The sequence below is a fragment of the Cylas formicarius genome, unplaced genomic scaffold, assembly GCF_029955315.1.
Source record: "Cylas formicarius isolate icCylForm1 unplaced genomic scaffold, icCylForm1.1 PGA_scaffold_2__14_contigs__length_35257938, whole genome shotgun sequence".
NCBI lineage: Eukaryota > Metazoa > Arthropoda > Insecta > Coleoptera > Brentidae > Cylas > Cylas formicarius.
In genome coordinates, this window is record NW_026844319.1 from 12,842,706 (window position 1) to 12,868,876 (window position 26,171).

A 26,171-nucleotide genomic window follows, 5' to 3' on the forward strand; every position below is an offset into this window, starting at 1 on the left:
TAAATGTGGCCGCCAAGGACACTATCGTGATACTTGTCACAATAAACACGAGGCATCAAACGTAGTTCGAGAAGAGGCTCCAGGTACATCCAAAGTCCCAACTTGCAACAATTGTAAGAAAATTGGCCACGGTGAAAGTGATTGTTGGTATAAGAATGGGATACCCAAAAAGACATTTTTATTAAAAAAATGACGCCATTTGAACGTAACACCAACAGCGACTTTATTGTGCAAAAATAGTGCTCTCTCTTTTTCTTATTTGATTGATAATGGTGCCGATGGATCTATTATAAAGCATTCTGTAGCTCAAACGTTAAAGGCGATAATCAAAACAGTCGATAAGGTCCGTGCTTTCTCGGGATTTGGGACCCAAATTGTTTATGCTATCGGTGTTTGTAATTTAATCACTGTTATGCCGACGTTGAGTTTAGATATTACTTATGCGGTCCTACCGGATATTGTTATGCCAGCGAACATTGACCTAATTATTGGATGGGATGTCATCAGCCGACCTTGTTTACGAATGGAAAAAAACAATTTTGGGCTCGAAATGCACCATAATCTGCTCAATATTTCGAACGTAATGACTTTAAAAAGTGTGGATAGGGTTGTGATTAATCAACCTGACTTGAAAGAGGACTCGAAATTAAGAATAGCAAGTCTTTTATTGTTTTACAAAAATAAAACTACCGACAAGATTATGACTGATGAAATAACAATAAACTTAAAGGACACTGTGGCATATCGACCTAATAGGTCAAGAAAGATTTCAAGTTATGACAATAGTTAATGACCTTTTAAGTGCGGGTATAATTCGTGAAAGTCGCTCAGAATATGAAAGCCCGATAGTTCTAGTATCAAAAAAGAATGGTGAAGTTCGAATGTGCGTGGACCTACGTGATGTCAATAACAGAGTCGTCAGAGCAAGATACCCGCTTCCGCCTATTCAAGATCAGATCAATGCTCTCTGCCATGCAAAATACTTCACTACACTAGATATGAAATCCGCCTTCTATTGAATGCAAATTGAAGAAGGATCAAAACACATCACAGTTGGTACACCAGAATAAAAACTGGCGCTTCAATAAGCATTGAGGAGGCCATGCAGAACCTGGAAGATGTAGTTTATGCACTCGCTAGCCACTAATGCGCTTGCTTTGAACTATGAATGAACTATGAAAACAACTTTGACTACGGAGAAAAAAATTGGACTGTGGTACTTCCTGCCATAGAAGAAAGCAGAGATTGCTGGTTAATCAGCAGCTCCTATTAGACGCGTCACCGAACGATAACTTTGTTGATCCAGACAAAGCCGTTGCAGAGACTTTAGGTCCTTGTGGCTGTTGAAGTTGCTCAGCTAGCCGGCAGAGGAAAATTGAAACCGAAACACAGAGTACGTGCAGTGCCTAATGACTGATATGCGTTACAAGAACAGGGACGGCGTAGCTGCTCATGAACAACTGCGTGCATGGCCGTCTACGAATTCACAAAAAGTCGGTAACGTACGATTATTTACTTTTTCATTGCTTATTTAAAGTTTAAAAAAAAAAGGTTAATAATGGCAATCCCATTATTAAGTAGAAAAATAATGGCAATCCTATTATTGAAAAAATAGAGACGTTAATAATGGCAATCCCATTATTAAGTAGAACAATAATGGCAATCCCATTATTAAGTAGAAGAATAATGGCAATCCCATTATTGAAAAAAAAAAGAGGTTAATAATGGCAATCCCATTATTAAGTAGAAGAATTATTAAGTAGAAGAATAATGGCAATCCAGTTATTAAAAAAAAAGAGGTTAATAATGGCAATCCCATTATTAAGTAAGAGAATAATGGCAATCCCATTATTAAAAAAAAGATGTTAATAATGGCAATCCCATTATTAAGTAGAAGAATAATGGCAATCCCATTATTAAAAAAACAGAGGTTAATAACGGCAATCACATTATTAAGTAGGAGAATAATGGCAATCCCATGATTAAAAAAAAAAGAGGTAAATAATGGCAATCCCATCATTAAGTAGAAGAATAGTGGCAATCCCACTATTAAAAAAAAAGAGGTTAATAATGGCAATGCCATTATTAAAAAAAAGAGTGAGATTAATAATGGCAATCCCATTATTAAGTAGAGGAATAATGGCAATCCTATTATTGAAAAAAAAAATTAAATCATGTTACAATAGCAACCCCGTTGTCTGATTGCTATTGTAACATGATTTAATTTTTTTTTTCAATAATGGGATTGCCATTATTCTTCTACTTAATAATGGGATAGCCATTATTAACCTCTTTTTTTTTAATAATGGGATTGCCATTATTAACCTCTTTTTTTTTCAATAATGAGATTGCCATTATTCTTCTACTTAATAATGGGATTGCCATTATTAACCTTTTTTTTTTCAATAATGGGATTGCCATTATTCTTCTACTTAATAATGGGATTGCCATTATTAACCCCCTTTTTTTTAATAGTGGGAGTGCCATTATTCTTCTACTTAATGATGGGATTGCCATTATTAACCTCTCTTTTTTTTCAATAATGGGATTGCCATTATTCTTCTATTTAATAATGGGATTGTCATTATTAACCTTTTTTTAAACTTTAAACAAGCAAAAGTCCATGTATCTTCTTTCCACTATCTTGAATGTGTCTAGGTGTCAATCTGGATTTTCTGCAACGTAAGAGGAAAATTCTTCTATTATTGTTCCTTGCTAAACTTCTGTCGTCTTCTTTCGTCAATTTATTTGTTGACTTCTTCAGGAGTGAACTAAAATTTAATGAAAACAACAGGTCAAACTATATAACAGACAATTAAAACAATCGTGAGAAATACTTACAAAATTAGAGTCTACCACATAGTTCCTCAAAACAATATTTTAGAGTTAAGATAAATGAACGAAGCGACATAATGAAACAAACGGATAAACACTTAGTATACAATTCTTAATAATGGTAGGCAAAAGTTGCGCTAACGGGGGTAGCGAAAAAAAAATCAATCGATATAAATAATGACAAAAAAAGCATAAAAATAACCTACTCCGTGCATCAACAACGCAACGCGAATACGCTACTCGGTGACCGAAGTTGATGGTTCCTCGACGAGAGATCACTTTTTCTGGGAAAAGTTGAGTGACAACCGCAAGCGATTAGTTTGAAGTGTGGCAAGTTGCCCCATCTTGTTGAAACCATGTCTCCCCATTAAACTCAAACTCCTGTAATTGTGAAGCCAAAAAGTTCCGTAACATAACGCAATACCGCTCACTATTTACCGTAAGTGGTCGCCCTCGCCGGTCTTGCAGTTCATTTGCAAAACTGAGTCAACGAGGATAGTCGGTAGGTTTCAGTTCCTGCATTAGCTGAATTTTGTAGGCTGTAAGATGTAAGTCTTTCTTCAAAATAGTGTGCAACGACGATTTTTTAATGTTAACGCCTTGACCTCGTTTGCGAACTGCTTGAGAAGGATTTTGATGCACAGAAATTCTCACTGGTTCAATCGCTTGTTGGGTTCGAACAGAGCGTGGGCGACCTGGATGGTGAATTTTCACAGTCGAACTGGTATTTTCAAACATTCGAATCCATCTTCGGATGGTATCGTCTTTCGGTGCCTTCCGTACATTAAAGTCTGCACGATATAAACGTTGACCTGACACGATCGAATGACCATTGCGATAATAAGCGCGTATGCAAAAAGCACTATGGTTTCCCGGGTACGCTTCCATCCCTTTCTGGACACCATGTATATTGCCGATATTACTTGCATAGTTGCATCTGCCTTGTAAGTGCGAACCTTACTGGTATAATTGTCGACTCGGTAGTCAAGTGGACGAGCACCAGAGGAAAGTAGGTTTTTGCAATGTTGGAGCCGAGCATCAGAAAACAAGCACTTAACCCGTAGTTTAATTGAGGTTAAAATATTCGCACGCGTACATCGAAAATGCTTTATACGTAGAGAAATTCTAAAATAAGAAAACATTGCAATTGAATATCTTATGTTATTAGTCAATTCTTAAATGTTGTTGTGACGAGCGATTTGAATCGGCTGAACCTGGTTCTTGCTTAAAGCCACTTTTACATAGAACATAGAAGTCGGATGCCCATGTAACTTTTATGCGGAGCTGTATTTTCATATTTTGAGATCACGAAATTTGTCAGTGATTGCATAGGACGAGAATATGGTACTTCCTTAAATATTATATTTCTGCCAGCTGTGAAAATCATTAACCAAGTTTTACATTATCACCCCCAGATATGACAACTTAACGTTGTTCCCAATAATTGCAACATTAAAACTCCTTGGTAAAATGTTGCAAACATGTATTGTGGTTGCGGTTAGAACGAACTCTATCCAATCGGTGGTTTAGGCGTTCGGAATTATTTTGAAAAACTTAAGTTCAATTTTATATCATAGATTTATTTTCCACTTTCCAACTCCTTTCTGGTAATAATCCACACCGAATTTCCATTTTCCATTATATCAATTACATGAGCGGACAATTTTGAATTTTAATTATTACGTTTAACTTTAACTTTTTAATTCGGAGGATACCATTTCCACAGGATTCAAATCGCAGTGATAAGGTGCTAATTTAAATGTATATTGTCTACGAAATACGATTTAATTCTTATAACTTCAAATAGTTGTTATGCCGCTAATCGTTGATACTGCTTTGGCTAGCATTATCATAGTCTATTATTTGGAGGAAGAGAATTGTTCACCCAAATTTCAAAAAGTTCACTTGTTATGGTCTGATGACACAAGTAGTAGTAAAGCGATCTGAATGCCAATTAACTTCACTCTAATCAAAATGGTAGCTTCCATGGCCTCTGACTTTTTTAGCTGACCTACAGACAAATTCTGCATTAAGGGTAGTTGCTGGAGGCCCGCGTATCAGCCCAAGTCTCTTAGTGCTATTGGCCCCAATTGTACTTGTAGGAAAAGGTATAGAAATGAGTCATTGCATTCGATTAATTTTTATATTTTACATCAATTCATGTCAATATTAACTGCATTGGTCGGCTCGAATGCAGGTCCTGTTGAACAGCGTGGCCTTGACGTACCCATCTACGCACACGCAGCTCTTCAAGATGCATCGCGGCGGATCAAATATGATGGGCCACAAGAATTTATTCCAGCAATCCTTCCTGAGAGGAGGAGCGCACCGACGCTCTTCGTGGTGCCTACATTTTTCTTCTTGTCGTGAAAAACACAAGCAAAAAAAAAATCAGACTCTAGAAAGCACAAATTAACGTTCGTATAGAAGGAGAAATATTTTAACCATTCGGAAGAAATATTCAAGAAAGGTTTGACTTGCAATATCATACCTTAGAAATAAAGTTTCGTATTTTATTAAAAAGCAAAAAAAAATTACTATGCCATACTACTTGTTCTGCGTCTCCGGTGCTCTGTTATTCCAGTACATTAGTAAAATGAACCAATGCAATATTCTTATTGATTTCTGCATCCTTAACAGCACTCATCGTAGCTGGGATGCTGATATCACGGGGGGTTATTCTTTTGGTTGAAATATTTTGTAAAATTAATAATAATGAATGTCTAATTATTATTATTATATTTGTTTATACGAAGGCTCCGAAAATATTACTATTATCATTTTACGCCGGATGTTTCAAAAAGCTTTTTTCTAATTTGTAGAGTAAATATAATATTAAAAAATTGCTTTACTTTGGTTAATAAGCATTTGTCAGAAAAAAAAAGTTTAAAGAGTTCCAAAAAATGTTTTTTTTATTATTTCTGAATCGGTTTAATATACCTGAATGAATAAACATTTATGAACGAAATATAAGCCAGAAATTGATTTGATTCGCCCACGAAAGTTAATGCTTTCAAAATATAAATTCAAAATAATTTACGATATTTCTACTTCATAATTGTTTCTGAAATCATTCCCTGAGATAGTTTGCTCATTTATTACTTCGGTCCGCATTATTTGATAAAACCTCAAATCTATCAAAAATAACTGACAAAAACTAACCAAAAATGAATAAATGCTTTAGTATTTCATATTAAACTACAAATTGGCGGAACGTTCATGAAACACCTAGTATATGACGAATTTTCATTTGAAAGATAAAGCATGATGAAAAAAAACTAAATATAAAATTGTTTATTTGTTCTACAATCAAAATTGAAACTTTCTAAAAAGGTAGAAGTAACAACAGCAAAATTTGACATTAGTGCTAGATTAAATACATAATTTCTAAAAATTGGTTAGTTTTTTTTTTTCAATGAAAAAAAAGTGTAGCTAGCCAAAGCTTTCCATCGCAAAAGCTCTGCAATCAAAGATATAAAAAAGGGCCAAAATAGATTACGTGCTTTAAATAATGAATGAAGTAATCAAAATATGGCAAAAATTTGTTCAAAATAATAAATATCATAACTTGTTAAAAACGGCAATCAAAGCGATGGAAGTGAAGGGTAAACATCCGTTTTGTTTTTCCAATATGTCTTTTTAGTTTTATTTATAACAACCAGCTAAATACTATAATCCGGGGTGCCAATATGTTTACTTTATTGGACAAAAATAAGTCTTTTATCTGCGGCGCAATATTTGCAACTTCTTACAATAAATTTATAACGATTGCAGCTGATGCCTATAGCTTCAATTTTTTTCTTGAAAGGGTTTTGTTTTTAAATTCTTTTAAAAATTTAGAGACTTCCCATTACGTTATGTATACACACTCAGCTGCGGCCTACGATGTTGCTAGCTGAGGTAATGCCACAAATATTAACGAAATGCCGATTGCGCATTTGCTTATTCTTATTCTCATTTGCACAGCACCAAGGTCAATACATTAACGCTACTACTGTATAGCTAATAAATGAAAGCAATAAATAAAAATAACAATAAATACAAGTTTGAAACCAAAATTGGACAAAATTACACCCACATCGCAATTTGCAACATTTTTTTAAACCACTGTTTAGCGCGTAATTGTTTGCCAGAGCACGTCTTTAAAATATTTCTCAGCGAGGGAGCCGCAATGGAAATGGCATATTTTTACTTTACTTACTTGTTGCATAATTAATAATTGCAACCATTACGATTTCATTGACACAATGACAAACTACTATTGAGAGTCTTATTGTCGAGTATTAATATTATTAAAATTCAAAAAACTCATATTCAATAGGAAATAACGTTATTCGCTTAAACATATCTTCTATGAACTTCTCCGGACACCTCCAGCAGGAATTTTTTTTGTCATCGATTTTTGAACAACCAAAATCTATCATTTTCAAAAGTCGACCTGCTCACCTGGCTCGTCTTCGATGAAGATATTGCTCGAAGCAATTATGTTTTCTGAGTTATCCGTATAGTTCTCCGAATACACGGCCACTATGAATGCTGCCGTCAAAATTATGGCGATTGCCTTCATGCTGTTGCTCAAAAATGACGAGTTTTATTTATTTCTAAGAAAGAGCCCATGTTTTTATAGATGTTCAGGTTATCGAGCTGTCTACGCTTTTTGGAGATTTTTTTCCCGAGCTACCTATATTTTACGCTAATTAAGTGCCGCAGGAAAAATTATGCCGTTCGTTAAAGTGAAAAATGGTCGTCGTGGTAGATTTATACCTTTCTACAACTAGGAAAACAAACGCAATTTTGTGATTATCACATAAAAATAATAAAAAACTCAAACCGATTTTTTGTGTGCACCGTTTCAGGCTACTTCGTCAAACCGGACTATTTTAAAGTTGTTGATTTAGATAATGAAAACATAACATCTCAGTAATTCCTGTAAAAAAGTTGAAAATAACCAAGGCACAGTGTGTCAATTTGAAAGTTTTCAAAATAATAATATACAAAATGTAAAGTAATAGAGTAAAAATAATAGGTTGTAATATTGAAAACTGAAAACTATTCTCCGAAATGTTTAAGACCTAAAAACAACCCATTTGTGTTTTTCGAGGAAACCAAACTCAAGATCGATCGTGAAAAAACCTTTTAAAACTTTGTTCAACTAGAAAGAAATACCCTTAAACCTTTCAATCTCACTTTATTTACATTCTAAAAGGTTGCAGAAACCATGGATTTTGATAAAGGTAGCGCAAGGCTTCATTTTATAAAAATAGATTTCAATAAACGAGCAGAACACATTCTTCCTGAAAAATAATGCTAAAAATATAAAAAAAAATAAAGCAAATATCTACAGTTCTAATTATATTAAAAAATTTGTATTTGATACCACCGAAATGGGTAAATATTTCCTTAAATATTCGTTATGTCGCCACCTATTGCAAAACGGAACGGTTGGATTGCTGTATTTCTAGATTTTAAAACACTTATCCGTTCTTCAATTTCCTGAGTGGTTTTTGCTACGTATAGAAATGATTGCTGAGAGTCTTAGATTCTGTCCTTTATTGTTTGTCGTTTTTCTGTTATGTATTTTTCTATTGTTTCGCCCGTAGGTGCAAAATATCGATGCAATGCTCACAGCACTGCTGCATAATGGCGTCCACCGAAAAATAAAATAACATCGTTTTGCCTTAAAATTTATGTTATGCCCGAAAACTAAGCCGAAAACCGACGCTTGTCTTAAGTTTACTCCATTGTACCATGACCCACTCCCCAGAGGTACCTTTGTACGTTCCCTCAGAAGTACATGGCGGGCTTATAAAAGTAAAATGAAGAAAAAAATCGAAACAAAGAATACTCTATATTCGGACAGCTTATTTCACTTACACTTACTTTGAATCACGTCTTGGTTAAATTTTTGTAATTTATTTATTTTTTTTAATTTTGTAATAAACTCTTCACATTTTAATTTTTTTCCACAACTTAGTTCCCAGCCAGTCACCAAACCATCAGAATTTTCATAGGCAACTGAGAAGGCAATGTCAATCTGGAAATAAAAGAAAAAATGATCTTTTCATAGATAATATCTTAAGTAATTTTCTAGATCTATGATTTACAGCGAATCTGCAATGTCTCCTTTGAAATTCTGAAAGTGTGAGACTGTAATTTTTCTGTGCCGCAAATAGGCTCAACCCATAATTCTCTTTAACATTGCTGTGCAGCTAGGGGGCAAGGACATAACTCTGCATTAAAATATTAAAAGTTCTCTTCTAGAGAATATCCATTTGCGCTTTTTGGGTCCACTGCTTTATAACGGGAAAAGATTTGAAAATTGTTCTGCTCGGTGCTTATTTTTCTTGACTATATAACTGTCACAATCACTCACATCACGGTTTTTTAGGTGAGCCAATTTGCGGCACCACAGCGCGAAACTTACAATTTTCTCGCCACAAACCTTTAAAAATGAAATGAAAAATTGTGTATCCAGGTTCTCAAAAATTTCCTGAAGTTTTACAGATACTTTCGAGTTTATCTACACTGTCTAATATTTACATGATTCGCTAAGAGTTAATTTTTTGTGGGGCCTTTTGTTTAGAACCATTGCTCTGTGGTTGAGCAATCCATGAGGCGCGTCTCCGGGTAGCGGATAGGGGAGCCCAGGCTCTCACGATCCCGGGTGGGTGAGAATAAATAACCAGTCGTGGACCAGAGCTCACCTTGTCTAGCTGTCGTGTCGTGGCTAAGGGCTTCATGGTGCCAACTGGCTTTAAATCGGTTGATAAAAAAAAATCCAAAAGGATTGAAGCTCAGAAGGGCGGCGATCTGGATTCCGCGCCTGGGGACGGGTGTCTCAAACGAGGCACTGGTCCGCTGCCTGCCAGCTCCGAATGCCCTAGATTGCCACTCACCAGTCAGGAAGCGGAAGCGTAGGGAGGTGCTACCTCTGGCTGAGGCTAGCATCAAGACCCTCACATGCCGATGCTGCATAGTGGCGACCCCAGGGCCTGCATAATAACCATGGGCTGGAAGCCTTTTTCCTGTGGGACAAGGCGTCCAGGAACCAGGTTCCAAATCTGGCCAGATTCCCCACCCGGGACGGCGTGATAGAGGTAGTCGTCGCCTCTGCGTACTTTCCAGGCGACCGCAGCTGTCCTCCGAAGGAGATCAGTTACTTGGTCTCCTACTGTGAGGAGGCGAATCTTCCTCTGTGTACACGACGGGTCGGTACCAGGGATCTGTTCCCGGAAATAACTGGGTGGTGTGTCTGTGGGGAGGACTCTATGTCGGATCATAGATACATCACCTTTGGGTTGGAAATGGGTGTTCGGGAACCCATTAGATTTAGGAACCACCGGACAACAAACTGGAAACTCTATAGGGAGGAGCTCGCTTTGCGCTTAGGGGGTTTACCAAGAAAACACAGGAAATTAGAGGAAATTGACGAGGCCGCCGACCGCGTCAGCTCCGCTGTGATACGGGCTTTCGAGAATAGCTGAACTGAGCTCTTCCCTGGAGCGTCTCAGGAGGAGGGTGCAGAGGCTGTTCAATACAGCGAAGAGCAACCAGCTAGGTGCGAACTGGGATCTCTATAGGGAGGTCCGTAGGAACTACGGGCATCACGGAGGAAGGCTTGGAGGGGCTACTGCGATGGAGTAATGAATACCCGGACACAGCTAGGCTTCTTAGGGTACTCAAGACCGGCGGTGCCTACACGCAAGACCAGCGGGCAAACTACAACAGTTGTTGACCACGCACTTCCCAGGGTCCGCCGATCTGGATACAGGGGAGAATGCTGAAGCCGGAGTTCGTCTAGATGCGACTACGCCACGGCAATGAGGGCGGTTACCCATAGTAGACTGAGGTGGACTATTGACAGCTAGGGCCCTTTGAAGTCGGCGGAAGGGGATGGAGGATTTCCGGCTCTGCTGGAAAAGGACGGAGGTCTCCTGACCAGCCCGCTGATGGATCTGTTCAGAGCCTCCATTGCGAGGAAATACGTGCTCGAGCTGTAGAGACACAGCAGGATAATGATCATCCCCAAGGTAGGGAAGAACAACTAGACGAACCTGAAGTCATACCGGCCCGTTTGCCTCACTAGCTTCATTATGAAAACTCTAGAGAGACTTCCAGGTTGGAGGAGGATATAGGCTCGGGACGGCTGTCGGTGTGCGTTTTCGCTGACATCGAAGGGGCCTTCAATAATACAGCCCTGTATGCGATCTGTGGAGCGTACTAGAGTGAGGACCGCCATTGTAAAATGGATCCGCTCCATGCTAACCGACCGGAGGGTTGAGGCAACACTGGGTGGGGAGCAGGTCTCCATCGGCTCATCACAGGGCTGTCCACAGGGTGGGGTCTTGTCCCCCTTCCTGTGGACCTAGTGGTGAACGAGATATTGCATATTCTGAGGGAAAAACACGGGGTCTATGCTCAGGCATATGCAGACGACCTTTTGATAATGACACAGGGGATGGACACAATGGTGCCGGGACAGCAAGTTAGCTGTCAATCCTGGCAAGGTGGAGACGGTCATCTTTACCAGGAAAAGGAAGGTGGAGCGTAACCTCAACATTTCGATGGATGGGGTGCGTCTTTCTGCAAGCAGAAGCGTCAAGTATTTGGGAGTATGGTTAAACTCCAAGTTGACCTTCCAGGAACATATAAGATCAAGAACCAGGTCGGCCTTTGGAGCTCTGTGGGCGTGCCGGAGAGCGGTAGAGGTCACTTGGGGCCTGGGGCCAAAGATCATGCAGTGGATCTACGGTACCATGGTGGTGCCTATGCTCATGCATGGGGCAGTGGCATGGTGGCCGGGGACCAAAAGAGCAGGAGCAAGGCTAGTTCCTGACAAACTGCAGAAATTGGCTTGCCTCCGGATAACGGGCGCCATGAGGACGGCACCCACGAGAGCCCTAGATGCTCTGGTGGGTTTGCCCTCTTTGGCGGATCGGGTGCGGATGGAGGCGGCCAGGACAACTGTCAGGCTAGCGAGCTCCGGGCTCTGGAGAGAGAGACCTTCAATCGGGGCCCGTACGACATTTTAGTGGGCTGGCCCGGGGATCGCGGTACCATGGGCATGCCGAGTGACGTCATGATCTCGGAGATGACCTTCTTCTCTTCCCATCAAGGGAACAGTGGAGAGAGGGCAGAGTTGGCTCCTGGGATAGACTTGTCTCGTACACGGACGGGTCCAGAATGAGAGATTTGGCCGGAGCTGGAGCGTACTGCGAGACAACGGGATCAAGCTTACTGGTCCCTCTGGGTCAGTACTGCACTGTATTTCAGGTTGAAATTTTCGCTGTATTGATGGCGGCCAGAGAGGTGCTCCTGCTGAACCACTGAAGCAGAAGAGTATTCTTCTGCTCTGATAGTGGGGTTGCACTTATGGCGCTGAAGTCAGTGCGCACATTGAAGACTTAGTAGGCATCTTTGCTTGCTGGGCATCGGAGTAGACCCGGAGACACGTGGTGCATTAAAGGAGAGGAGACCCCGTACCATTTGCTTATCGAGTGCTCTGCTTTGACATGGGCATTATTTGGAGCCTTCGGAACGGCCCTGATCGATCCGGACTCAGTGCACGGTATTGGGCTAAATGAGTTGCTGACCTTCTATAGGAGGGGTGGCATTCTGGTCATCCTCTAGAGCGGTCAGAGGGCACAAAGGCCCATCTGGTGGCCTAAGTGCTTGGACGCCCGCGGGGCGCCTAACTTGAATACCAATACATTGTGTCTCACATAAAACTACATAAAATAGAAAGAACTAGGGTAGTGGTAATGTAATAAAAAGTTGAAGATATCAAGCATCACAAATTTCTATTCTGAGACAAATTTTAGTAATTTAATTCTTATTTTTAAAGTCCGGTCTGTTCTTTATTCGTTTCCTAAAAAAGCTTTTTTTTCAAATCACAGCGCTCACAATCATTATGAACAGAATCACAAAAATTTTCACAAAACATATAATTCAAAAAATTTGACAACGTTGATTTCGAAATGGGATCTTTCCTACAGTTTTCTAGACTAATATTCTGTTGGGTTTTGAAGGAGTAAGCGTTGAACAGTCCGATGGGTCGAAGTAGATGGAGTTTTAAGCAATTTACAATCAGAAACATTATTCCTTCTCATTATTTTCATTATTATTAAATCAACTTACAGGCTCAAGGCCCAATAGGAAGTTCTAATTTCCTTTTAATTAACATAGAATCTGACTAGTACTACTTAGAATATGCTTTAAAAAATACTTCATCAGAAAGAATATGCTCAGGAAATCGTTCAATTAAAATAATTCGATCACATTAGCAGCATTCCGAAATACATATGCTAGTTATTTTGCAAACAATGCTTTTATATTTCTAAATATAACAGTTATTCTGTTGTGCAGTGTTAAAATTGTATAACATTCTAAGTTGTTGACATAAGTAACAGGTTCTCCGTTTAGAATATATTTGGCAAAATGAAGATTTTTTTTTATTTTTTCAGTCAACTGTAGTATATCATTAGTATAAAAAAGCGACCAAATTATACTACCATAATCAAGTCAATCCAGGACTGTCTTATTATTTTTACAATACACGAGATAATACTATGTAAGTATCGTCGTCATAGTGGCCAATAACTTCCCTATTAAAGCACTTGGTAAGACAATTGGCATATATTCTTGGCGTCTTGATAGGTATGATCGCAAAAGTCTCGAACAAGTAGCCCTCATTCCGTAGGATTCCAACTTAGCAATCAATAGCTGATGATCTACAGTGTCGGAAGCTCACGAGCTCGCCCTCAGACTTCATTAAATTTGTACATATTGTTGAATTATTTTAATAATAAACCATGATAATGAACGCACAATGCTCCACTGTGCGTCGTCAGGCCGTATTTTGTTAACTATGTCGTAAAAACCTAATTGCTTTGAAATAAATAAGGAAAATAAATAAATAAATTTAGTAAATGAATTATTAAAACCTGCTTATAGTTAGTATAAAAGTATTTTCAGGAATTATAACGTTAGAAATCAAATTCTGGACTTTTGATCTGTGCACTCATACAACAACGCTGTTGTAATAGTTCCTAACTGCGACGTTGCCATTTGTTTCATTTATCGGCAATATATTTCTTAAAAAATGTTTAAATTTGAAATGAAAATGCCTAAATAACTTTTACTTCATTTAACAAAAACAATAGAAATGCTAGAACATTTTCAATGAAGGTTAAATTGAATTATATTCTTAGATAGAGTGCACCAAATCATCCAAGCAGCTTGGAATAGAGAAACCATGCCTCAGGCGCTAAATCAAAGAGAAATAAATAAATCGTTAGTGTGAGAACGTAAAATACCACGAACTATATACGGTCCGTATAGAAATATAAACACCAATGAATGAAGACGCAGGCACAATTAAAAATTAGAGGAATTGGTAATCGGTAATTAGGTAATCACCTAAGATGGGCAGGACATGCAGTAAGAAGCGCAGACAATCGCCTCATGAACAATGCGTTTTGAGAAAGGCCAGACGGAAAAGGTCAGTAGGACGCCCCCGCAAAAGGTAGAAGGATGCATTTGCTGAAGACCTTAAGAAAATGGGGATAAGACAATGGGAAATCAGTACACAGATTGGACAATATTGGACAGGGATCGTAAACGCGGCCAAGACTCACGATGAGTTGTAGTGCCCGAGAAGAAGATATGGAAAGTTGCGTCAACGTTTCGACTACCATTGGCGAACCAAAATTTTATCTAATCTCACCTTTTGACTTTCAAAGGAAAATTAAAATCATTGGCTCGTAATACAAATTTATTGTGCATAACCGAATAACAACTGCGATTGAATCTTATCAAACAACTCCACAGCCATTTGCATAACGATAAAGAAACGATATCACCTCGAGAAAATACATTAAGAACGACGTCACGTTTATAAATATTAGCGAATAAATAACGATCGAACGGACGGGGATTTTTTTTTCGAAAAAAACCCTCTTCCTGGGCTAACTGTTCAGCTCGTCCTGGATCTGCTTCAGCGACTTCCCTTTCGTTTCCAATACGCAGAAGTACGAGAACAGTCCTGCTGCGAAACAAGCGACGGAAAAGGCCAGGAAACACACGCCTATCCCGAAGCTGTCCGACACCGTCGAAAAGTATTTGGTGATGAAAAAGCTCGTCACCCAACATAGACTCGTGTTCAAAGCAGTAGCGAGAGCCCTAACGTTGGTGGGAAACATCTCGCTGAGCACCGTCCACGATATAGGACCAAAACCGAAATTGTACATGACGATGTACACTACGAGCGACACTATCGGCAAAAACGACATCGCACTGACGTCGGTACCGTTCTTGTCGAGGTACGAGTACGTCCCGAGAGTAACTTCGGCCAGGGCCATTCCGAAACCCGACAATACGAGTAGAGTTCTTCTGCCGAAGACGTTAGCCAGCGAGGCCGTCAGAACGCATGATATCAGCTGCACCACTCCGACAATCATGGCGCAGTATTCGCCCGACAACGAGCTGCCCGCGTTCTGGAAGATTTGCTCGGAGTAAAACAGTACCGCGTTTATGCCGGAAAATTGCTGGAAGATTAGGAGTGCCGAGGATATGATTTCCGCTTTTCTCAGTCCCTTGACAGTGAATATATCGACGAAGCCTGCGCTCTCCTCGTTTTCGATGACGTGTTTGATCTGGTCGAGCTCCTTTTCGGTCGCTTCGTCGCTTTGCGCGCGTATCCGCAACAGTACTTCCTTCGCGCGATCGTGTTGGTTCTTGAAGACGTGGTAATGAGGTGTCTCGGAGCCGACGATAAAGAATATGACGAAGAAGGATGCGGCTATCGCTGCCAATAAACAATTGAACGCTACTATGCTCATGTAAGGGCCCACTGCGTAGCAGAAGAGCACTCCCATGCAGATGAACACGCTCATGCTCACAGCTAGTACCCCCCGATGATGGTCGAGGGACATTTCGGCGATGTACATCGGCAAGACGGTGAAAGATCCGCCGACGGCTACGCCGGTGACGAATCTGGCTATGTAGAATAGGTAGATCTCTTTGGCGAAGGCCTGCATCAGGAAGCAGGCCTGCATGGGTACCGATATCGAGAGCAGCGTGGCCTTGCGACCGAAACGATCCGACAAATAGCCGAAAATGATGGGCCCAAAAATGGCACCGAGGGGTAGAAACGCGCCGATCCACGATTGCTGTTCGTTGGATAGGTCATGGTAGAATGGGCTGTCCGTCGAGTTGACTAGTTTCGGTAATTCTGGTGAAGTCCAAGAAAGCGCCGAGCAGCAGACGAACGCTAAGAAATTGGCTGCAAAGAAACGTCAATTTAGCAAATTTTTAGTTAGTTAGTTTAGTTTTGTTAGTTGGCTTGATTGCTCTCTGAAAAGCTTTTTCACTCAAAGCTTGAATATTTGCTAGAAGAGCATTGTAGTGTGATAAATTTAAAGAGTTATTTTTAATTTTGGGTCAAACGATAACCAGGTAGACGCAGTTGTGAATGCCTGAATGTAAAATATAGTTTGTATTATAAGGTCGACATGAGTCTAAAAACCCTTATTGCGTGGCTAGAATATCCCCAGAGTATAAGTGCATAATATATTTTAGAATGGAATAATGCAAAATAGACTTTTTTTAGCATGTTCGTAATAAGTGTGTTATTCGACTTTCTAAGCACGAAAAGCATAGATGCTAATTTGTTTCATAGAACATCAATATGAGCACCAAGCGTCAAGGAGAGTGACGCTATCACGTGACGCTTTGTAAGAGATGCAATGGTTGCAATTAAAAGTTTTTGTGTTTTATGATTATTTAAAAATAAATTGTTACACGAAAACAAAGAGTGAGCCTTCAACTCAACCCCATAAGTTAGTTCTTCTAAATTGGTTAAAGTCGAGTTTCTTAAATGAATAAATTATTGTCGTATCGTCAGCAAAAATTGTACATTTGATGTGACTAATACATGAAGGGAAATCGTTTATGTAAATAATGAAGAAAAGTGGCCCTAGGACAGATGCTTTTGGGACTCTGGGACAGATTCTCAAATCGCGACCGAAAAAATTTTTTATTAGTGCGCATATTGAAGTAAAAACATATTCAGAGCGAAGTAGTATTTGGCTGTTAGAAATCTTGAATTTCAAAAGTATTTAGGCTTTTGTCCTATTATGTATTTCTTGTATTGTTTGCATTTTGAAAGTGTCACTTTAGGTCATGGCTCCGATTTACTCGCGTTACGAAAAACATACATTACGTACTTCTCACTGTATAGTGGTGTGAACAAATACCATATTGTGTCGGCGGCAATAACTGGAAAAACAGAAGTTTAGGAGAAAATTGCTACAAAACTCATTAATTGCTGTTGATATCTTTTGTGTAATACTTAATTCCGGAGGCCCCTCAACAGAATCAGTCTCTTACGAATCAAATAATTCTAGAAATCACTTGGAAAATTTGGAAGAATAACTGAGGAAAATGCTGTCGTGGATGTTAATACCAAGATCAACTAACCAAAAATCTTATATATGATTTTCTAGATTCCTTTTTGTATTTCTAACATGTGCATAGCCCTATTAAAGCATACATTCCAACCGTTATATGACTAGCATATAGCAAGATTCATGGGATATATAAACAATATGTAGGCTACAGCAAAGTAAAACGTGATTAGAAAAATGAAATTGTAAATTTCAATAAACAGGTTCTCTGAAATACCATTAGAGAAATTCAATACTTGTAGTTTCAATAAGTTCCAGATTCTTTTCAAATGTTTATTTTTTGTGCCGTTAATTTTAAATTTGGATTATTAAGAGTTCGATTCCATTTAAAACCCTCTGCGAAAGCTTAGCTACAGCGATCATTTTTAATTTTTCCGAATACCGACTACGAACATTTTTTGTCCAATCTAAAAAATACAAATGAGAAAAAAACAGTTACGCACATATTTTCGTCAACAATAATCATATTGAAAGATTTTAGTTGGCCCCTTATCAGTATAAATGACGTTGCTAAATTTTAACAAAATCAAAATTATTAAGAAAAACGAATAAAAAAAAATCAAAATATTTACTTTTTTTTAACGGGCGCCTATGGTTTAGTGCTAGGAAGATTTAAAACATCACATTCTATGTCAAACTTAAATAAAATTCAAACATTACGGGTTTGCGGAATCAATTAGACTGAAATCTCACATCATTTTAGTCAAAAAATTCAAAAATGTGATTATTTTTTCGCTACATTTACAAGTCGGTATTGGAGTTTTCTTGGACAGTTTTCATGCGGTGCCATAAACAAATAACCTAGGGTGCGATTTTCGATATTAAAGGAATGAGGGTGGTAAATCTTTTTTCGAATTTTCAAAGGGTCAAAAACAAAAAAAATTAAAATATGAAAATCAAATGAATACTGCTAAACTCGAATTTAGAAAAATAGATAACTTAAAAAAGGTAGTTGTTATGACTGCTTTCACTTTTTCCACTTCTTCCAGGTTTTTATAATTTTCCAATAAAAACTGAAAAATCTCGATAAATGCATCATGTTCATTATCTTCATCAATAGTTTAAATCGTTCAATTAAACTCAAAGAGTAACAACCATTTTTTGCCAATTTGTAAATCATCCATCAATGTAGAAAGGTTAACAAAATACGATGGTGCGTGCAAAAAATTAAAGATTGTCCAATTTTTAACAAGAAAGTTAACCGAAAAAAAAGTGCGGATATGAGTAGAAGAAGGTGCCAATTTTTGTACGACCATAAATAAATACAAATATATTTGCCAGCCATAATTACATAAGTTGGACACTAAAATGGCGCAAGTTACACGTACCTGCGGTGACACTGACCACCGAATACTCGCTCATGCTGAATATCGAAAACTACTGTCCCGCGACTTTAGAAAAAATTCCTCCAGCGCCAGGGATGACTTGCTCTTAAGTGTTCTGAAGCAGTTTTTGAAGTGTTTTGTGCAGGTTAATATCGAATGGTTATTGACAATGTTATCGCATTATCTTGTATGTACCGTACGTAATAATACATATTTAGGTCAACCGCAACGTTTGTCGTACCGCACTTTTCGATCGACCGGTATAAACAATAGGTACTCGTTACACTTAACTGGCAGATCGCAAATAAGAAAACAACAAAATGCAACAACAAGTTTATTTAGATCTCACGTTGATTACGAACATTGTTCGGGTACGACGCAAGTGGGGTCGAGGAAGGACCTTCGTACGTATCCCTCGGCGCACACGCAGGTCTTGAACACGCAGAATGGAGGCTTGATAAGTATCGGCCACAGGGGTTTATTGGTGCAGTCTTTCCTCAGCCACGACGTACAATCAAAAATCTGGTTCGTTCCGCACTGTTTTCCACCTGCAAAAAACAGCAACGCCTGACTTCATTCGATTAGTTTAAAAGATGGATGACTATTACCTGGCTCGCCGAGCTGCGAAGGACTTAGATCGGGAGCTAGAGAGTTTGCGCCTGCTGTTACTGCAAATGGAGAAAAAATAAAGAAAACATCAGTTCTCCTTGAAGACTAAAAGTAACTGCCAAGAAGCATCGTTATAAGGTAGCGTTGACATGAATGTGTGGGTATGGTGGGGAAAACTGGAGGGGAACGAAAAAAACAACCTCCCTCCAAGGACTAGACAATAGACCCACAACTGGCTGTATCACGTCCATAGTCGAGCAACGCAAAGAAAGTCTGCCAGAGAAAGCTCGCTCGTAATGGTTGCAACTACCAGATGTTGGACCATTCATAGAAAACGATAGCTAGAATTTAGAACGAACGCACAAATTCTGAAAAGCACTTACGACCTGACATAATATGTCGAAAGGGGAACAATGTTCTCGTGTACAGGGTGTCGAAGAGGCCTATTGCGATATGGAGGCAAAGTTGCGCATTCATTAAATATTTTTTGAAAACAAGTAACACTTTTTCTTCCCTACGAGTTGGCATTATTAAGTATGACGTTTCGGTTTTGTGTGCCCATCATCAACTTAATTTTTTTAAATACAGACCTGCATTGTTTTGGAAATCATCCTATGCAGTAAAAATAATGAAGCCTAGAATCATATAAAATATTCAAATTTTAGGTGATCTGCTTCAATCCAATTTGCGACAATTTTAGTATTGAGCGCTGAATGAACTGTAGCGGATTTCTTTGTTTCGGGGTCTCACGATATAAATATTTTTTTAAATAACTCCATAAGAAGTAATCCAGTGGATTTATATTTAAAGTTCTAGCAGAGATTTTACCGCACGGTTGCCTACAAAATAGCACCGTTAACTCGTTTTTCAAAAAATGTGACAAACTTTGTCCTTTGTACTCTCCAAATGCAATATTTGCACAAAATCGTTTTTTGTAAATACCTGGTTGTGGGAAGAATCGGACACTCAAACCTGAGAAGTGAAAACCTCAAACTTGAAGATTTCATTATTCAACAATATATTTGGAGTCTGATGATTGAATCACCAATTTAATAACAAATGGGGACAAAGGGACAAAACAAAAATAGAAATGACGATAACCCATTCTAAGTTTAAACGAAAAAACTACGATTGAAATTTTTATTTTAGATAAATTTACTTCTTACTAAAACGTAATAAGTAATGATGTCATAGTGTGTGGCTTACATGAACTGATGGAAGCAGCGAATTGGTCGAAAGGACCTGAAACTACGAATCTTGCGCAGGCACATAGTACCAACGCAAAAGCAACCGTCATGCTGAAAGATTATCGGAAGTACTGAACGGTAAGGCGATAGGCGCGCAGCAAAATTTATTGCCCCTTCAAAGCGGCTTTCTTCATGTGGTTTTTTTGCGCGCTGGACTTTTATCGGAACGATGACTAAACGTACCATATTTGTTGGTTTATCGGAAAGCTGGTGGAAAAACTGAACAAAATTGAAAAGCACAAAGCGCAATTGCCGTTTTACTTCCCCTGTCCTTTACTAGCCTTGAAAAAAGAAACGTCAGCATTGCATTTGCATTATTTATGTAGATACATAATGTGTTTTTTTACGATATCGCGGCGTTGTTTCTATAGGTGAGCGACATGTTAAGTCAGTTTGCAAGTTTGGCTGTGCTGGCCGTTTTCCTTAATGTCGGTAAGCATAAATGTTAATTTGCTATTTAGCATATCATATAATCGTATCTAATTACTGCAACTGAAAACACAAATGGATAAAAGCCACCTATTATTTTCACTGCACTAAAAGATATTTTTTCATTGTGAATTAAGTATCTTTCAGCTAATTTATGAAAGTAGGGTAATTTAATGAATGAAAGTTTATTTAGCTTTTGTCAAGTGTCCAACAATGACTATCAAATTGACCATCCCTATGCTTACCCAATTTATTTTTAAATTGGCTAAAATTTTAATTTAAATTGACCCACTGCTTCTTGAATTTTGATGGAAATTTTGGAACGATAGAAAAAATATCTAACTAATTCAATAGAAGGGAAATAGGAATAATGAAATTATAATAAATAGATTTATCAGTTGATCCTTACAGCGTTGATTTATTGAAAGATTAGGGAAAAAGGGGTTTTAAAACTGATATTGATCAGAGATGATACGATGTGATGTTTTCGGTCCTTCTGGCATAGGTTTAGGAGGGATCGGGTATTTTCTGTAGATTTTAACCATTGGTGGCATTTTGGCTTTGTCAGTTCTGATGGGTTTCCGTCATATGCCACTGACTGATTGGAACAATGGACAATATAGAATAAGTTTATGAACTTCTTCCCTCACTTGTTTATTAAAGCCTCACTCTGATCGTGCCGAAATCAAATGCGAGACTAAAGTGGTGTTAATCATACTTGTTTCCTAATATACTATCATAGTCAGTGACACGGACACATGTAAAACAAAGCATTAATATTATTTGCTTAATAAGTTATTACTATTATATTAATATCTCAGATTAATCCAAACGTTTTATCGAGTTCCACTTATTACAGCGTGTCGTTACTATGTGTGTGTATGTGTGAATTAAAACAACACTTAACATAATCTTTCTATATTGCCTTGCATAATATTTAGGACACAAAATCAACTTTTTGCTAATATTTTAAAAACAAATGGATTGAAATGTAAAATGTGTTTTTTATCGTCGTCATAAAAACGTATTATATTTTTGTGTATTTTACATTAATTGAAATTCATTGTAAAAAGGCACACCAATTTCAAGTAACAATTACTCTTATCATTTTAGGAATGATTTAAACACTATCTCGTTGCACACAATGTCGAAGTCTGTTTCTAATTTTCTGAATTACATTCTGCATAAATAGGCTGCCCACCTCTTAAAATACGCACTAATAAAATTTTTAGAAGAGCAATGAAGGAATATTTGTTTGCTGATTTATTTTATTCGGTTGAGGAATACGTTAATTGTAATTTATAACTGATTTAATTTATTTATTGTTTATTTGTTTTATATTTATGTTCTTTTGACTTACTATAACGTACTTTATACTACAATAATTAATAAATGTATTTCTATAACCATTGTTAATGCAATTTAAAAAAAAACAAAACGCATCAAAATTTTTAAACAAACCGAAAGTTTTAGTATTTTCGAAGCGTTGAAAAATGAATTAAGAATATTTGCTTCTATAAAAAGATTTTGTGTATTCAGTTGTCAATAGAAAGTGCTGACATTGCTTTTCTTCCAGAAAGCGTTATATCCAATGTTGCCTGCTCTATTTGCTCTATTTGCCGATTTGTATTTGGTTAGTTTTGGTTAGTTTCTGGTAATCTGTTGTTGAGTTGAGAGGAGAGAACTCATACAGTATATATCTAACAGAAACGGCAACATGCGATTGCGGTCAAACATTTAACGCTTTCTTTACGAGCATTTTGACATCGATATGTCATGGACGATTTTATTGTTCTTTTGTAAGGGAAATTGATTGTGTAAGTTGTTGCAGTACGTTGCGAGCAGCCGTGTCCGTGCAAACCTCCGAAAGTTTGCACCTATAGCAACGATTGCGTGGACAGCTGCGTCAGCCGAAGTTGCCCCGAATATGCCGTTGAGGGATGCTTCTGCCCCCGGGGGTACTGTTTGAATAAAGATAGAGTGTGCGTGACCAGGAATCTGGGCTGACAACACTTTGATTTACCTCCAAATAAAGTTAAATTATATTCCATATATATATATATATATATATATATATATATATATATATATATATATATATATATATATATATATATATATATATATATATATATATATATATCAACCAGTTTCATTTTTATTTTAAATCATAAAAAACAAAAGTAAAGGTAAAAATATTCTAAATTGTGAGCATTCCACCAATTGTTCAAATTGGAAACTCCTTTTATAAATTTAAGTGGCTGTCTAAAACCTTGATTTAAGATAGTACATACATAATAATAATCCAATTAATTGGAATTATTTTAGATAAAAATAGGTTATCAATTTTATGTTGTAAGTTTTCAGGGTTCTCGTTGGTCCCAAGTCAACAAGCGTTGACCACATTCTTGCGTATTTATGAAATAGTAGTATAATATAAGTCGAATATATATATATATATATATATATATATATATATATATATATATATATATATATATATATATATATATATATATATATATATATATATATATATATATATATATATATATATTCGACTTATATTATACTACTATTTCATAAATACGCAAGAATGTGGTCAACGCTTGTTGACTTGGGACCAACGAGAACCCTGAAAACTTACAACATAAAATTGATAACCTATTTTTATCTAAAATAATTCCAATTAATTGGATTATTATTATGTATGTACTATCTTAAATCAAGGTTTTAGACAGCCACTTAAATTTATAAAAGGAGTTTCCAATTTGAACAATTGGTGGAATGCTCACAATTTAGAATATTTTTACCTTTACTTTTGTTTTTTATGATTTAAAATAAAAATGAAACTGGTTGATATATAGAATTTTGATTTGAAAAACAAATCTGTGAGTTTATTCAGAACCAGCCCAACCTGAAATATAGATATATAAATAAGAGACGGAGTAATCTAAACTGATATTTTTCTGCGAATTCCTTGAGATATAGAAACTTAGATAATAATGAACGTTTTTCGTTTATACTATTTTTAAGCTCATTTAATATGGCGCGGCCTGAATTTAATAAATATTGCTTCCGCATTTTTTTCATTATTATTTATATTCAAGCGACCAAAGTTGGACAAATTATTGTGATAAATTGCTATCGACTTGGAATGTTTTGATTACTTCTTGGAATTGGTCGAAGAGACCTGAAACTACGAATCCTACGCGGGCGCATAGTAGCAACGCAAAAGCAACCGTCATGCTGAAAGATTATCGGAAGCACTGAACGGTAAGGCGATAAGCGCGCAGCAAAATTTATTGCCCCTTCAAAGCGGCTTTCTTCATGTGGTTTTTTTCTGCGCTAGACTTTTATCGGAACAATGACTAAATGTACCATATCTGTTGGTTCATCGGAAAGCTGTTGGAAAAACTGAACAAAATTGAAATGCACAAAGCGCGATTGCCGTTGTACTTCCCCTGTGTTTTACTAGCCTTGGAAAAGGAAACGTCAGCATTGCATTTGCATTATTTATGTAGATATATAATGTGTTTTTTTACGATATCGCGGCGTTGTTTCTATAGGTGAGCGACATGTTAAGTCGGTTTGCAAGTTTGGCTGTGCTGGCCGTTTTCCTTAATGTCGGTAAGCATAAATGTTATTTTGCTATTTAGCATATCATATAATCCTATCTAATTACTGCAATTGAAAACACAAATGGATAAAAGTGAATTAAGTATCTTTCAGCTAATTTATGAAAGTAGGGTAATTTAATGAATGAAAGTTTATTTAGCTTTTGTCAAGTGTCCAACAATGACTATCAAATTGACCACCCCTATGCTTACCCAATTTATTTTTAAATTGGCTAAAATTTTAATTCAAACTGACCCAGAAGTATGTCACTGCTTCTTGAATTTTGATGGAAATTTTGGAACGATAGAAAAAATAACTAATTCAATAAAAGGGAAATAGGAATAATGAAATTATAATAAATAGATTTATCAGTTGATCCTTACAGCGTTGATTTATTGAAAGATTAGGGAAAAAGGGGTTGATCAGAGATGATACGAGGTGATGTTTCCGGTCCTTCTAGCATAGGTTTAGGGGGGATCGGGTATTTTCTGTAAATTTTAGCCATTGGTAGCATTTTGGCTTTATCAGTTCTGATGGGTTTCCGTCATATGCCACTGACTGATTGGAACAAGTTTATAAACTTCTTCTCTCACTTGTTTATTAAAGACTCACTCTGATCGTGCCAAAATCAAATGCGAGACTAAGGTGGTGTTTATCAAACTTGTTTCATAATATACTATCATAGTTATCAGTGACACGGACACATGTAAAACAAAGCACTAATATGATCTGCTTAATTAGTTATTATGATTATATTAATATCTCAGATTAATCCAAACATTTTATCGAGTTCCACTTATTTCGGCGTGTCGTTACTATGTGTGTGTATGTGTGAATTAAAACAATACTTAATATAATCTTTCTATATTGCCTTGCATAATATTTAGGACACAAAATCAACTTTTTGCTAGTATTTTACAAACGAGTGGATTGAAATGTAAAATGGGTTTTTTATCGTCGTCATAAAAACGTATTATATTTTTGTTTATTTTACATTCCGTATAAATAGGGTGCCCACCTCTTAAAATAGGCACTAAAAAAATTTTACAAGAGCAATGAAAGAATAATATCTGTTTGCTGATTTATTTTATTCAGTTCAGGAATACGTTAATTGTAATTTATAACTGATTTAATTTATTTATTGTATATTTGTTTAATATTTATATTCTAAATTAACTAAAACAATTAATAAATGTATTTCTATCCCCATTGTTAATGCAATTTTAAAAAAACAAAACGCATCAAAATTTTTAAACAAACCGAAAGTTTTAATATTTTCGAAGTGTTGAAAAATGAATTAAGGATATTTGCTTCTATAAAAAGATTTTGTGTATTCAGTTCTCAATAGAACGTGCTGACATTGCTTTTCTTCCAGAAAGCGTTATATCCAATGTTGCCTGCTCTATTTGCCCTATTTGCCCATTTGTATTTGGTTAGTTTCTGGTAATCTGTTGTTGAGTTGAGAGGAGAGAACTCATACAGTATATATCTAACAGAAACGGCAACATGCGATTGCGGTCAAACATTTAACGCTTTCTTTAAGAGTGCGCATTTTGACATCGATATGTCATAGACGATTTTATTGTTCTTTTGTAAGGGAAATTGATTGTGTAAGTTGTTGCAGTACGTTGCGAGGAGCCGTG

General features: G+C 37.0%; 3 protein-coding genes across 4 annotated transcripts; all 3 read right to left on the reverse strand.

Moving 5' to 3' along the window:
• Positions 1-4,969: 4,969 nt before the first annotated feature.
• LOC132698440 (uncharacterized) lies at positions 4,970-7,440 on the reverse strand. 2 transcript variants are annotated; one of them, XM_060664490.1, is made up of 2 exons: positions 7,282-7,440; positions 4,970-5,192 (listed from the first exon to the last, which is right to left on the reverse strand). In XM_060664490.1, exons 1-2 carry the CDS (start codon positions 7,400-7,402, stop codon positions 5,005-5,007), a joined length of 309 nt encoding a protein of 102 aa, XP_060520473.1. In that variant the 5' UTR covers positions 7,403-7,440; the 3' UTR covers positions 4,970-5,004. The 2 variants fall into 2 exon arrangements, with proteins under 2 accessions (XP_060520473.1, XP_060520471.1); XM_060664488.1 differs by having other exon boundaries at positions 4,970-5,195.
• Positions 7,441-14,600: 7,160 nt separating this feature from the next.
• LOC132697922 (facilitated trehalose transporter Tret1-2 homolog) lies at positions 14,601-18,746 on the reverse strand. Its single transcript, XM_060663688.1, has 2 exons — positions 18,629-18,746; positions 14,601-16,117 (listed from the first exon to the last, which is right to left on the reverse strand). The coding sequence occupies exons 1-2, from the start codon at positions 18,660-18,662 to the stop codon at positions 14,802-14,804; spliced, it is 1,350 nt and encodes a 449-aa protein (XP_060519671.1). The 5' UTR covers positions 18,663-18,746; the 3' UTR covers positions 14,601-14,801.
• Positions 18,747-18,952: 206 nt separating this feature from the next.
• On the reverse strand, positions 18,953-20,581 carry LOC132698423 (uncharacterized). Its single transcript, XM_060664466.1, has 3 exons — positions 20,441-20,581; positions 19,234-19,293; positions 18,953-19,173 (listed from the first exon to the last, which is right to left on the reverse strand). The coding sequence occupies exons 1-3, from the start codon at positions 20,529-20,531 to the stop codon at positions 18,980-18,982; spliced, it is 345 nt and encodes a 114-aa protein (XP_060520449.1). The 5' UTR covers positions 20,532-20,581; the 3' UTR covers positions 18,953-18,979.
• Positions 20,582-26,171: the final 5,590 nt, after the last annotated feature.